This window comes from Hylobates moloch, unplaced genomic scaffold, assembly GCF_009828535.3.
Source record: "Hylobates moloch isolate HMO894 unplaced genomic scaffold, HMol_V3 SCAFFOLD_22, whole genome shotgun sequence".
NCBI lineage: Eukaryota > Metazoa > Chordata > Mammalia > Primates > Hylobatidae > Hylobates > Hylobates moloch.
Window position 1 is genome coordinate 23468120 of NW_026652297.1, and position 15207 is coordinate 23483326.

General features: G+C 35.4%; 1 protein-coding gene across 5 annotated transcripts in view; it reads right to left on the bottom strand.

Annotated features, from left to right (window-relative positions):
• Positions 1–247: 247 nt before the first annotated feature.
• Positions 248–15207, bottom strand: part of SATB1 (SATB homeobox 1) — a 96785-nt gene continuing 81825 nt past the window's right edge. For 4 of the 5 annotated variants that reach the window (XM_032143415.2, XM_032143417.2, XM_058433522.1 and 1 more), the window contains exons 10-11: positions 4301–4504; positions 248–2003 (exon numbers count right to left, since the gene is read on the bottom strand). In XM_032143415.2, coding sequence (XP_031999306.1) covers positions 1491–2003; positions 4301–4504 — 717 coding nt within the window. In that variant the 3' untranslated portion in view covers positions 248–1490. Of the gene's footprint in view, positions 2004–3621; positions 3718–4300; positions 4505–15207 lie in introns of all 5 variants that reach the window. The other variant, XM_058433523.1, reaches the window with a different exon arrangement.

The following is a 15207-nucleotide window of genomic DNA, read 5'->3' on the forward strand; positions in this document are numbered from 1 at the left end:
TTTTGACCATCCTATCTCTACTTATTAAGCAAAATGTTAACCAAAACAGGTTATTTTCATTGTGAAATTTCATACCTATTTAAAAATGAGCATGTGTTTGTGATTTAAATTTACAGTGTTTCAAGTAACTTGTCAATTGCTCTTTCTAAAATCAGTAAAATAACAAGTATTAACATGCACCTAAATGAGAGGGCCATCCTTTGACTCTTTAGTTACTTCACATAAGCAGACAAACCCTACCATGTCATACGATACAAACAATTTTAATTGTGTAGTTACAGTCAATAACCACTCCTAGTCAGAACATTTCTGCATAAAGAAAATTGTGATACACTTATAAAAACAGCCAGCTGTAACAAAATAGCTGGTGTTTTCATAGCCATAAACTCATAAAAAAGAAATACACCTTTATACAGAAATTTTATACAGATGTAGCTTTAAAATTGATTGTAAACCAAAGGAAGACACATTGCAAACATCAATTATTTTCACATTAATTGCATAATTTTCTAAGGTGATCTATTAGTTTTATTTACCTAAGCTTATTTGCATGATAGTAAAAATTGCATACAACAATAAGAGTGAAGCTTATAGTATGAATTGCTTGGATAACATAGAGCACTTTTTATAGGCAACTGTGTAAAGCACATTTTCTCTATTTAAAACTTTTAAGACACTTTGTTTTACTGCCCATCAAAATACATTTATAAATAGAAAAGAATCAGTATGGTAACAAGAGAAGCAATATTACATTTAACGGAAACTTCCAAAAAATTAATTACAACATGATGCTGCAGGATCTACAAATAAATAATGAGGACTAAATTGTGTTTCACATTTTCTTTTCCTTTTTTTAAAAAATCATGTAACAATGAGAATGAAAAAAAATTACAGTGAACTTTTATTTCCAAAATAAAAACAAATTTGAATTTCGGCAGTGCCATATAATACAAGGCATTTGTTGGCATATGTCATCTTTAAACTGCATTCCACAGTCTATAGTTCTTTTGTAACATACAATAGAGTAACAAACTCTTTTTTCCTTTTTTTTTTTTAAATAAGGGGCGAGTTTCCAAAGATCAGTGTGGAGTGCTACAGAAATAATTATAGGAGAGGAAATCATAATCACAGAAGGTATAATGCTTGTTTGAGGCTCCAGAATAAGAACTAAAAAAAAAAAAAAAAAAAAAAAAAAAAATCACTGGTTTCATGCTTACGGGGTACACACTTTGGTGCATCCCGTGAACACAAACTTTAATACCAAACAATCCTTGATGCTTCACCTGGGGCTGCTAAGCAGTTTGTAAAACAGAGTAAAACATTTAGTGCAGTCTGTATTATCCTTTTCCAACTTTTCTGTTTGTGCAAGTTTTTGAAGATTCATTGGCCAAACAATGAACAACAAAGGTTTTCTGAGAGAAGACAAGGTGGACTTTTCATTATGTTAGTAAATACCAGTGGCACTGTTGAACGAAACAAATACTTATATCTCAGTCTTTCAAATCAGCATTAATGTCTGTGTTTCCTTCCACTGACAGCTCTTCTTCTAGTTTCACTGAAAAAAGGGTGTTAGTATTTTTATCTTGGACACTCTCTTCCAAATCCTTCAGCAGCTCCTCTTCTTTATATTCTGCCACATCGACCTCTAAACCGGAATTGTCCTTCAGTTTGCCGTGGTGCTTGAGATAGTACCGCTGGTTCTGAAAGAACTTGATGATGGTGTACTTGGGAAGGTCGAGCTGGGCAGACAGAGTCTGGATGGCCTCTTCGTCAGGGTACAGGCCTACGTCTTGTATGAAACTCTGGAGGATTCCCAAGGCTTCCACTGAAATTTTTGTTCGTGGCCGGGTCTTCTGTCGGTTTTCCTCATCTGACTCTGCTGGAGAGGCCACCGTGGGTTGCCGTGGGGGGAGCCGAGGGCCTGCCTGTGGCTGCTGCTGTGGCTGTGGAGGCGGCGGTGCCTGCTGCTGCTGCTGCTGCTGTTGCTGTTGCTGCTGCTGTTGCTGCAAAGAAACAAGGAGACAATCAGAGCTCTGCTATCGTGGAGTTCCACACAAAGCCGTCTACAATCAGGAAAAATGTGGTCCCGGATCCTACATATAGCTTCTTTGATAGGGATGAAGATTTAGAACGAAAAGGTAGGCCAGCGAAATGGCCGACAGCATTTACAAAAAAATCAAAATGATATGACTAGGAAGGGATGAATTAATACAGCTTTGGGGGGCTACTGCACTTACTTATCAGAGATCAGCAGAGGAAGTGAAAACTCAGTGCTCTGAAAATGTGAGCCATAAACTTCACCAGAAGGATACGCATCAAAGGCGAAGACAGCACATCAAATTATGATGTAAATAATTAACAAAGATTTAAAATGAAGATTGAGAGGAAAGAATTTCAAAGACATTTCAGAAAGGTGAGCTACAGAGCAGTGGAGAAAGAAATCTGTGTTCTGCTCCATTTCATCTGATGGCCAGGAAGAATAGAAGATGAGCTTACGCTCTTATTCAGTGTTATCTGTCATGAGACTAAAGGATTTCTGATATTCTCACACTTGTGAATTTTCTATCAGACAGTTCCAATTTAATACACACACAATTTCTTACCAAATTGCACTAGGCTGACACTGCAAGTTTTTTTCTTACCTCAAAAGGTTCAATCCACCATACGACGGCTAGCGAATTGTTTTGTCTATAGTAAACTCAGATGTGATTAAGATTTAAATTTAGTGTATACAGACACTTTTTCATAATTAGTATATGTGCTACAATTTCCATACACAATTATACATAAATATGTGACACATGCACATACTGTATACTTGATATCCATAATTCTTATCAGCAAAGCAAATCAACCTAAGTGGCAAAATATTAGAATGCTGATACCGTGTCTATGCATTTCCTTTTATACCCCTAAGAAGCAATTTTATTAAAAACAATTTATATTTTCAAATAAACACTTTTTAAATTAATTAACATCTATCTTTCTCTTTTTTGTTTTTGCTAAACAGTAAGTTTTTCAGGCTTTTCACGATTATTTTAGTGCTTGATATCCTAAAGGGAAGCTCTTTGTCAACTTGTTTTATCTTTAATACAAACTCGAGAATTTTTTTATCCTGGTAGATAAATAACTTTATTAGTTTTTAGTTATACGTATATATCTATATACACACACACATATATAATTTTTCACAGAAATACAAAAAAATTGCAGAATGCAGGTGATTCAACAGAGGTAGAATTTTAGGACTCTGGAAGGCAATGGCATTTTACTTTAAAAGAGAGCTAAAATCATCCCCTTTAACAAAAATAAGCTATACAACTCAAGTTCAATGACAACACGCTTTCTAAGCAACTAGGGCCCTAAGAGCACTAATGACTACCTGATCCCAGAACTTCTCCATCTAAATTCAACAGAAGAGTGTCTTCAAGAGATGAATGGTGACAAGTTCCATGACATGACAAACAAAGCATAAGGCTGCATCTGCTGGCACAGTGAGCTCTGCCCACGACCATGGTTAGTAGGGTCTTTACAGGTTTGAAAATCCTGACCTGGGGAACAGCTCTTTAGGTCACCCCCTCTCTGTGTCCCCTGCTGGCATAGGTAACTGTGCCCGCTCACCTGAGGCGCAGCACCGAGCCATGGTGCAGGGGTCGGCAGGCCTGGTAAGAAAACGCCTCTAGACTCTCCTTTCCCAAGGGTGGTGGGAGAGGGGCTCTAAAGGAAAGACAAACAGATATGACTCACCCCTAACCTACATTCTGTAAAGTGTGGGGAGACAGCTGTTAAATACAAGGTGAAGGAAGGGCCAAGGACTGTAAAGCAAGATTCCAATTAAGCTTCCCTCCCCTCCTCTTTCTGGACAGAATCCAATGTATAAAATTGTGATTCTACAAACTTCCTTTATAGCAACAGCGGTTGCTCTTTTCCTCAGGGGCACTGTGGTATTAATTAAAAAATAGGTGGTGTTTTAAACTGTGATTTTTAAAAAACCCAAAAAAATCTTAAGCTCTTAACACAAAACCCAATACCAACAAAGACATATTTGCCAAACGAGTGTAAAAAAGGGGTTCCTGTTGCTTTGGGGGTTGGGAAATGAGGAAAGAGGAACACAATACATATGTTGGAAAAAGTATGTTAATTTTCATTTTATCCCCCTGAGCAAGATGGCAGTGTATTGTTATCTCTTGCTAAAAAGCCTATGGTTAGACTGGCAGGAGGAAGAGAAACGCTAATTTCCCTGCTAAGTTTAAAGCTTTATTTACTTACTGCTATATTGAATTGGCCAAAGTAAACGAACCTGAATCTGCTCTGCTGGAACATGGATAATGTGGGGCGGCCTGTCGCCATGGTGATGCACGGCGTTGCTCTCCTGTTCATAAATGGCATCACGTTCTGGCTGAGGAAGACTGAGGAACCTTCGGATCATGGAGAGGTTCTCCCACAGGGTTCTGTTTTCTGGAGAAGGATCTTCTTTCCAGCGTAACAGCTCGCACAACCATCCCTTAGAGACAAGGGCATAATAGGTCAGTTTGTGCCTATGAGAGGGGCTGGCATTTTCCATTAGGAGCTAAAAAGGAAAAACCCTATGAATTAACTTTTTCATAAGCTCAGAACACACCACTCTGCTTTAAAAATTGTTTTTAACTTGTTAAGAGAGGTTATCTGTGGCTGTCAAGGAGGCAGACTGTTTCTAATCAAAGTTCAGATTTGCGTCTCAAAGGAGGGACATATGTTTTCAGACTCTGAGGGTAGAGCATTTATCACAGGTTTTTTAATATATGAAATAGGAGAAAAACAAAGTTGATGTGCTTCAGTCTTGCACAACTTTGCTATCTGATGAGTGGCTGGCCATCTGAGGATACTGAAGTGCCTAAGGGGGAGGACAGATTTTAGAAATAATTTTTTCCTAAAAGGATTTCCTAAGCTTGTAATTTTTGGATTTGAAAGAAAACTGTGTGTGAATATTTATGTGTGTACATGTATGAAACAGAAAGGACAGGTGCAATTACACCAGCAAGAATGTTGTCCAGTATAAGGCATGATTGGAATGGGCATTACAGGAATTTGCTGTGAAAGAACTCTCCAAAAAGAGACACTGGAGTCCTATTTTTCCGCCTGCTGCAGTGGGAGCATATGATTTGTCAGGCAAGAATTTAATAGGTTTCTTGGGCTAAGAGAGAAGGAAATGTCCAATGACTGCCAAAATCTGCACCTCTCTGATGCTTCCAAGGCCCAGTTTTTTACCCTGAGGTTATCTATCAAGAACTGAATGACCATGAGAATACATTTTCCAGTCATCTCGAGGCTTCACCTTGGCTGCCATGATGGACACTAAACAATGGAGTGAAGGGGAAGAGTGAGGGTGTCTGATCCAGACCCCCACCAGCCAAGGCAGCTACCCCTCAGCTGTTCTGCTGCCTGCTAATACCTCTCACCTGCACTCTGCTCTCAAAAAATGTCTTGAAGCCATCTCTACAGTTCTTCATTGACCTCCTCACCCCGGGTGACCAGTGACTGGCTGACCCAGTGGCACAAAGTCCTGCCCCTGTTTCTGAAAATGGACAAGTTACTCTACCCTTCAATTTACTCTCTAGAGACAGTCATCCCCATTCTTCTTGCTCCCTCTCCCATCACTCTGGGGCTAGATTTTGCCTGAGACCACATCCTTACGGGACCTCTTTCTCTTCCCTATCCTCCTCCTTTCTTCCCGGGGCCCTCACCAAATCATGATCACCTGACTCCCCATCCTAGGCTCTGCATTTAGGGAACTTGATCTAAGACAAAGACATTTCTCGGAAATTTTAAATAAATTAGTCGGATGAAAATGGAAGTACAGTTTTTTTTTTTTTAATTATGTAATTTTTAGATCTAGCCAAGGAAGGTTTCGTTTCTTATGTTACCAGGGGTGAGGCCAGAGGATGGCATGACTTTCCTTCCCTTCTCAAACTGAAACCATTAGAGAGAAAATTCTTCGACTACAATATATATAGTGGAAAGAAGCATGGCCTGTTCTCCCAAAAATGGCCTACTTGAAATATTTTAAAAGAAAAGGCATAAAACTGACATATTTGCTTCCTAAGGTCTATCTGCTAACCAGCTCATCGTGACGACTGCTGTATCTCATGACATCTACTAGTATTCCTACTCAACAGGTCTTTTAATTAAGCAAATATATGCATAGGATGGTCTTGTAACCATGCACTCATTTGATGCCACTGAATGCATAATTCAAGGTTAAGACAGCAGGCAGTAAACTGAAGATTTACCTGAAAGACTGTTAGCTAAATAAAACATAAAAATCATTGTGATGGCAATGTCACTGAATTTGCTTCTCTTCTAACCATGGCAATTCTATGTTTATTTCCAGAATACTATAATATGACATATTTCAGCTCTATTTATGTGAATATATTAACTATAAAACTGTATGTGAACATCTGAAGTATCTGAGACCCACTTGCATATGGTGCCCTGCAGATGTTTACTTAGCTTTTACTGGTAAATATTTGCCATCTGAATTAGGCCATGAAAATATACATTTTCCTACAACTAAGCTATTCTTTATACTTTACCTTTAAATTTTGTTGCTATGTATGTTTTAGATACATTATCTTCTGGTAGGCTTGAATATTAACTGTGGGTAAGATTACTTTCCCACTCCCCCTTGTCTGCCTCCTTTAGCTATCATAATTGACAGACCCCTCTACCCGAACACAGCAAATCACAGTTTTATATACCTTTCAAAAGAAGTTAGAGGTTCATAAAGAACACAGAAGATTTTTTTAAACTCAGCTAGTATTCTACTATTGCAATAAATGCTAAACATTGAGCATCTAAGAATTTTTTTTTAGAAATAAATGCTTGTAACTAAAAATTGCTAAAAGTTAAATTAAGAATGATTCATGTAAGAAAAGCTTCTTGGAGAGAGCTGAAAAACTCCAGTGATTTTTCACATCCTTTAGAAACTTTTTAAAGTAATGCAGAGATCAGTTAGCACTTGGATATATGTGAAAAAACATGTGGATCACAGATGTTCTTTGGAAAAGAAAATCATTAGTTCTTTTAAAATGGCTAATAATGATAGCTAATTCCTAAACAATCACACTCATGCTGGTTTAACAAATATTTCAGAAAAAGAGCCCCGACTCATTCAACAAATATTTTGCTCATATTGTCACTTCTGTGTCTCTAGACTTACGAGACAGATCCTTATTTTTATTAATTGCCCATGACTAACATAACATTTCCAGTAGTTTGCTATTAACCTCTGCCCTTAAATAATACTTCTAATTCCTTATCTAAAAATAATTTGATGAATTATAAGTTGAAGCATGTCTCCGCTAGCCTTTCAAGAAATGCGATGATTTTAAGAGACTGAAATCAGATGCTTCTTAGAAAAATATTTAACGGTGCAGCTGGGAACTGTTAGCTCTAAAGGGTATTCCAAAAAAATTTAAAAGGGGGAGGGGTTGCTTCTCTTGATGTGCATTGCTCTTAAAAAAATAATGGAAAACAGACATTTTGACACATTAGCTCTCTGTCAGTGTAGAAATAAATTGGCTCATTCCCAATTTACACTGGCAAAAATAAGATAATTTATTCTAATGCTATTTAAATACCTTGGAATATTTTGACTACCTCAAATCCTATTGATTGTTACTCTATTAATAATGACAGTAATCTGATTTATGTTTTGCAGAAAATGACTAAAGAATCCAAATGCTTTCTAATGCTTCAGTACCTTTTTCTAGGTCAGTTTTTCCACAAGTGATATTGTTAGAACAAATAAACTTGGGAAGAAAATGAATATGTCACAATATTTTGAATATCTGACAAAAATAATGATCCCCCAAAGTACTGTACTAGTTTTTAAGTGATAACTGCATAGGCTTATGTGGGGGAGCAGAGATGAGGAATGAAATGCAGTGCTTTGTTGCAAAAACAAAAACAAAAAAACACCAAAAAAACAAAACAAAACATAATTACGTTTTCAAGAGAGGTCTCTGGGACTTGATATACATAAGACCATAGGAAGGAACAGGGAACTGTTCTCTAAATTAAATTAGCTCACAACTGTTTTGAACAGTAGAAAAGCCAAGCGACTAACAGCCTTAAAATAACGAGACCGATCCATTCTCAGAAAACTAAAATGGTACAAGGAGCAACCTAAACTTTAAATGTAGTAAATTTGCCAAGCAACATTACACTGCATATAAAGAGGGCAAAATATAAACAGTAGCCACATGTAAATAAATTGGTAAAACTTTCAGGATGTTACTACTTTTCAAACTGACAAAGTTTAATTTGACACCTTCTGTTCTAAACCCTTTGTTTCTATTCAAAATCACGCCTTGAGCTGTTGCGATCAATCACAGTGCTCCCCCTATTACTTAAAAAAACTGGCATGGACACTGAATAAGCTGAAAATGCCATGCAGATGAATTCTGAGATAATATGTTCAAACCTGTTATATACAACACAAATCCTGTAAAGTTATGTATTGTAAACCTACGTTTATTGAGAACTAAAAGTCTTAAATCCATCTGCCACAAAGGAAATACTGTTATGTACTTTATAGTAACCAAGAACCATCTGCAAATGTCTTGCTACCGTAAGCAAGAAAATGGTGCAAAAGATGCTAAACCTAAGACTGCATGAAATAAATAACATTCTTTTGATGGGTTTTGGTTGGGGATCTGTTAAAGAAATATAAGATTGAAAAAAAAAGGAAAAGAGAAAATGCAGAATAACTGCCAAATCAGTACTGCAAAAAAGCAAAACAAACTCAATGATAACACAATGGCAATTTATTATGGTCCATGAAACACATGACTGTATGCTCATTTTAAAGGAAAAATTAGCAGTTCTAAACTCAATATTCTAATGATGTGCTTTACTGACAAAATCTTGTTGTACCACATTTAAATAAAAATCCTGGCACCTTCATCTCTCAGCTGCTAATTTCCAACCGAACTCAATCTCTGATTTCCACTCCACTCTTTTTAGAACATTTAATTCAAGTCAATTCGCTTCTAACATTTTAACAGATAAGGAAGGGGTGCACAATGATTTTAATTGAGTCAAGAAAGTAACCTCCTTTCATAAATGAATTTATTGTACTTTATAAAGCCTCACATGCATAAAAAGAGAACCCCTAACAAGGCCTGTTCTGTGACAAAGCTGGGAGTATGTAACATAACTACTTTTCCAGGAGGAAACAGACTTTGGTATTCGCTGAGAAAAAAAGTCATTTAATGCAATATACATATATGTATATATTATCATTATGTACATATACATTTTAAAACTAAGAGCTATAAAAAGAGAAAGAAAATGACAAATAATTCTTACTGCAACTAAGAAGGAAAAATACATCTGAAAAAAATAGAATGGTAATTTGAGTTCTATAAAGCAAAACATTTTACAGTCTGTATTTATTCCCCCTCACCCTCATCTTTTATGTGTTATTTGCAGGAATATTTTGTTCCAATCTCTGGGGCATATAGTATAAATAATATATGATATTAAAAGAAATCAATCTAAATAGGAAAGTATTTGATACAAACATTTTAGTGGAAAGCATGAATTACATTTCAGCAAGTAGTAGGAACAAGGATTAAGTACATAATCCATTAAATAGTACTTCTAACAAAAAATTCAGTATTGTAGACTAAACTACACCAGGCATTTGAATGAGTACATTTTCAACAACAACTAACTATAAAGCTAGCAATTTATCATTCAGCAAATAATTTTCTACTTTTAAAAGAATCTGTAAGTGTTACTTATGCTAATGAAGACAGTTTTTAATCTGCCCACAAACATGCTAATAGAGGGCAATTTTTTTTTTTTTTTTTTAAAACAAAGCTGTCGGCACTCAAGGGTAATTTCATATCAGTGTGTTCTACAAGCTGGGGGAAAATGGGTTCTAATTGTCAGAGCTACCAAATCCTTCACCTTTAGCATAAAGGTTTAAAGATATCACAAAGATGCAAAGTGACTGATAATGTTTTAAACCACCCCTTTTTCTGTCTGAAAAAAAACTAAAACAATATTACAACAGTATCTTTACAGAAGGGTTCTATTTTCATATGTTTTATGCACACTCTGCCTCAAAGGTACTATTTAAATATATACTTGCGGCGGCGGGGCGGGGGCGGGGGGCTAATGCAGAAACACCCAAGGCCTAACGGAGATACAACCCCATTTCTAGGTGTAAGGTCTAAATGCTTCACACACCCACTTGTGACCTTTTTTCATGAAGAATCGTAACACTGTGCAGTGAGAAACAAAACAGTGGCAAAAATACTGAAAGCATTTTAAATTATTTACTAGGTTAAAAGGGTGAAATGATACTTTAAATACATCAAATTTCATCATCTAGACCATTTTTTGGTGGCAAAGTGGTATTGATCTTTCCAAATGCTTAAAATTAACTATTTTCCAGAAGGTCATTATTTGATTAAAGGCATTAAAGTTGAGGGCAAGAAGCAATGCACTTTTTCTTCTTTCCCATTCAAATCATCATATAATTTAATATAAACCATCCCATCATGTCCTGTAATAAAAACACTTGTCTTAAGATATTGTTCTTTACCTAACATATTAACCTTTAAATGTTATGAAGTTCTTTAGAAGAAAAACCTTTGCTAAAGCAGATTATTCTATAACATTATGAGAGGCCCCCACCATTAACATTAATAAAGATACATGTTCTCCTCTATGGAATTAGTAGGAAATGCATTAATCTTTCTCTCCAGCTTAATAACATCTACTTTGTGTAAAGTGAAAAGAACCTCAGCTGGCACTGTAAGTAACTTTTCCTGCTAAGTTAACATTGGACTTATTAAAGAAAACATGGAAGATAAATTTGAACAGAGACGTGCCAGTAAATGCATTTTCCATTCTAAAAGTAGCACATTACATCCACTTGATTCAAAGACGGGTTTTAAAAAGGAAATATATTTTAAAAGGCATATGTGTGTGCACGTATGTATCCCCCAATATGTTTATTTTTCAAAGTGTGGTTTCTGATACTTATATTTGCTGAAAGAAAAAAATAATAATAATCTTTTTAAATGTTACTATTCTTAACTTCTAAACTGTTACTGTTTTTGAATTCTCTCTAGAGGCTCCAGTTTATTTAAGAGACTGAGTATCTTAGCCAAAAATTTGTGCGTTCCAATACTGGGGTAATAATAGGGCATAAAATGGCTATCAGGAAATTTTTTGCCTGAGTAAATTTTTGCCACTTAGACATTAAGAAGTTAAACACCTCTACCAGAGTTTCTAAAGGTTACACATAAAGAAAATTATTAGCATAAACCTGGAGAAAAATTTCTATTAAAATTTTGTGAACTTGGAAGGAATACTCACAGTCACTAGTAAATGATCTTTTTCAATTTTGTTTACAATTTAATAAGATAAAAAGGTGCAAATCATTTGTTTTTAATGGTATTTATGTTTACCTCTTTTCTACTTTTTCAAAGCCACTAACTTTAGGGCACGTGGATTTGGTGGTTTTTCTTAGGCTACAAATCATTTGGTCCATAACAAGATTATCAAATGACAACCTGGCCAGAGCAGATACAAATGGTTCTGACTTAAATAGGTTGTTGAGCAAGAAGATCTCACATTTTAAAGAATATTTTCAGAGGGAGAATTTGAGAAGGGAGGAGAAAAAAAAAACAGGAATGAACATAAAAGTATAAAATTCTAGACAACCCATTAAACCAGTTAGCAAAAAGAGGAGCTCTTAATTGAAATAGAGAATTTCCCCAAAAAAGGTCTGAATTTATTTTTAAAACATTAGATTTGGAAAATACCTAATTTGAAAGTTTAATTTTCATATACACGTCAAACCTGCTTTTAGGGCAGTTTAGTCAAAGCTGAAACAAAACAAATAAAATTCTGGCTTATGTATCTGATACTTGAATCAGGACTCTGAAAAAAAATGTTCCTGTTTTTTTCTCATCAGCCTAAGATATATTTTTGACATTACATAAATTTCAGTGATATGATCTGGCTCCTATTTAACATTTATGCACTTTCTCTTCAAATGTTAATTTTCTCCTCCTTCTTCATAGCTGGTATCATTAAAAAAACAGAAAACTCAATACTCCGAAGGTTCATGCTGTAGTATTTTCATCAGTTTTAGTCTCTCTTTCTATCATTAAGAACCATCTACTCCTTTCCATTCTACCACTATTGACTTGTCAGAACTGGAGCACCTCTTCCCGGAATTACTCTGTTAGACAACAACATTCTTTTTTAATTACTTCCAATGGGCAATTATTTTGATATCTGAACAAAAATGCTTTTAAGTAATTATTCGTTTTCCTCTCTTAAGTTAGGGAAAAAGTAAGTCAATGATGACCAGAGTTTTCAAGAATAGAAAACCAGTGTCATCACACAGAGTTGATGTGATTCCTACAAAAAAGCACATTAATCTGATGTTTAATTTCGCCCACGAAACTTACTGATAGGTAAAGAAACGGGTTTCATTAAGCTTTCTTGAAACCTCTTAACCATCTTTGTGATATCCTTGTAAATCAGATACCAGAGTGAGAATCATTACATTAGTCTTCCACTTTCAAACTGCCCATAGTTACCCTACTGTGCACCATGACCTTCAGTGACTTCCCAAGGTAGGAGAAAAGTTCACCCTCTCTGGGGCTGTTTTCGAGGTTCCTCCCAATGACACTGATGTCCAAATCTGTTGGACTATTTATTAGCTATTGCTGAGCACTGCCCTACATTCGATTCTCCATTCCTTATACAATTCTCTCTAATGGGAAAGCCCTTTCTCCTATTTTTTTTTTTTTTTTTTTTGGTGCCCATTCAAATACTACTTGTCTTTCAAGACACGCTCAAACACTTCTGTATGCCAATAAAATGATTATATCTCATATAGGCATTTATCTATGTGAACTTGAATAATGTTTCTGAGCCTCAAGATTCTTCCTCTACAAACTGTAGATAATAATGGTAATCTCACAGGATAGTAGCCGGTACAAGTGAAACAGAATACATTCAGCCCAATGCCTGCTCCACGGTAACTACCAAAGGTCTTATAAACTTTATTGAAAGCACTAGCCTTAAATGTCTCCAAGCACATTTGGGAAAACCTGGAATTCAAAAATAACTAATTAGTGCACGTCACTAATAACTATTAGTGACGTGATAAACGTCATTGATGGGCAGACATCAAGTGGGATCCACGTGGAGAAGAAGAGTTGAGGTAGGGTTGTCAAGGAATTATTCATTGATGAAGAGAAATACTGGCTTGGATTTGAAAAGGGGACAATATTTAAAATAGGAAAAATAATAAATAACAGAACAAGATGAATTAGCAGGAGGCTGGGAAAACAGACCAGTTGCTTTTGAACTGACTGTCTATGACCCTTTTTTAATAGCTCTTTACCATACTTTCTGGAGAATACTACTTAGTTACTGTAACCTCATTTCCTCTACTGGACTTTTAAGATCTATTTGTTAAGAAACCTGGGTTTTAATTTGAATAACTATTCTACCATTTATCATAGCCTTGTAACCTCAGGCAGATTACTCAAGTTCGCTAAACCTCAATTTTCTGCTCTATAAAATGGGGTCTAATTTTACCACTTAATTCACAGGGTTGTGAGAATTAAGTAAAATAATGCATGAAAAGGGCTTGGCACACAATAACAGTATGATAAATGTAAGCTATTATTATTTTATGGTTATTATCACACGAGAGATTTGAATATCAAGGGGGCTAATGAAAATAATTCAGTTACAGTATTCCAATCTGAACCAAGCATCTTCCCCTAAGCCAGTTTCTCCTCCTAGGAAGTTTTACTCAGTTAATAGTATTACCACATACCCAATCACCTAGGCTGAAAGGCTGTTATTTGAAGCATACATTGGTATAATATTTCTGAAGGACACTGTGAATTGCAGAATGTGGAAATATCTAGCAATCATCTGTAAAACACAAATGCCTTTTTGATCCAATAATTTCACTTTTAAGGATTTAAGGAAATAAGGATATGTACAAATATTTAACTATAATGTTTACATTCATATTATTTGTACTAGCAAAAGTTGAATATAGCCTAAATACACCTCAGTGGGGAATTGAATGGTATGTTCAGCACATGAATAAATGTAAGACATACATGCATACACACGTATATACATACAGATAGATACATGTGTATGTATGTGTATATGTATATAGAGTGTCAATCAGGATCCTTAAGGTGGTCATCTCTAGGTGATTAAATTTATGGATAATTTTATGTTTTTCCTTATGCCTATATCTTCTACTTTTTCTATAGTAGCTAGGTTATTAGTTTTGTAATAAAAATATATAGCAAGTGGCTTTAACTAAAAATCTAACTTTTCTTGTCTGTCTCTCCCATAACTGATGAATTCCTGTCAATACTCCCTCAAACATCTCTTGAATTTGTTCCTTCTTTTCCATTCCTCCTGCTGTGGTTCAGTCCCACAGCATTTCTTCAATAATCTAATTCTGATGGGATTCTTTATTCCAGCCCACCCCCAACCCTGCTATTTGAGTTACATTTATCACAAACAAATGTGAACACAAATAGCCCTTTGAATGGCAAACTCCTCACTTTCCTTCACCCAAAGAGCTTGGAAACACCCTGAGGCTCACACTTCAATGAGTGAATGTAAAAATGCGGCAAAAGATTCACCACAACAAATTCAAGCAGCAGCAAATGGGGGTACACAGAAAGACACAAAAACGGCCCAATCTGGGCCATTTAGTGGTAAAATACTGTATACACTTCTGCAATTTCTGAGGGCTCATGTATAGTAGCAAAGTCCAACAATTTGTATTCATAATGTTGTTTCTGTATTAAAAAAAATAAGGTTCAAATTGAGCTCAGGATAATAGGTTTAAGACAGGACAGCACCATAAAAACCTCTGTCAAAGGCAAATAAAATAATTATTTTCTTTAAAAAGAAGAATTTATGCTAGGAAACTTTACTTTTCCTAAATTTCTTAACCCAAATGAGTATGTGCTCTCATATTGCAATGTTATGAAGCAAATTTATTATGTTGCTTCCTAAAGTCACTATTGAAAATTTACAATATTTATTTTCCTATTCAAAATAATGAAGGTCATTAAGAAAAAATATTGCTGAATATTCATATATGCCATGTGCAAAAAAACAAAAAAAAAACCCAAAACC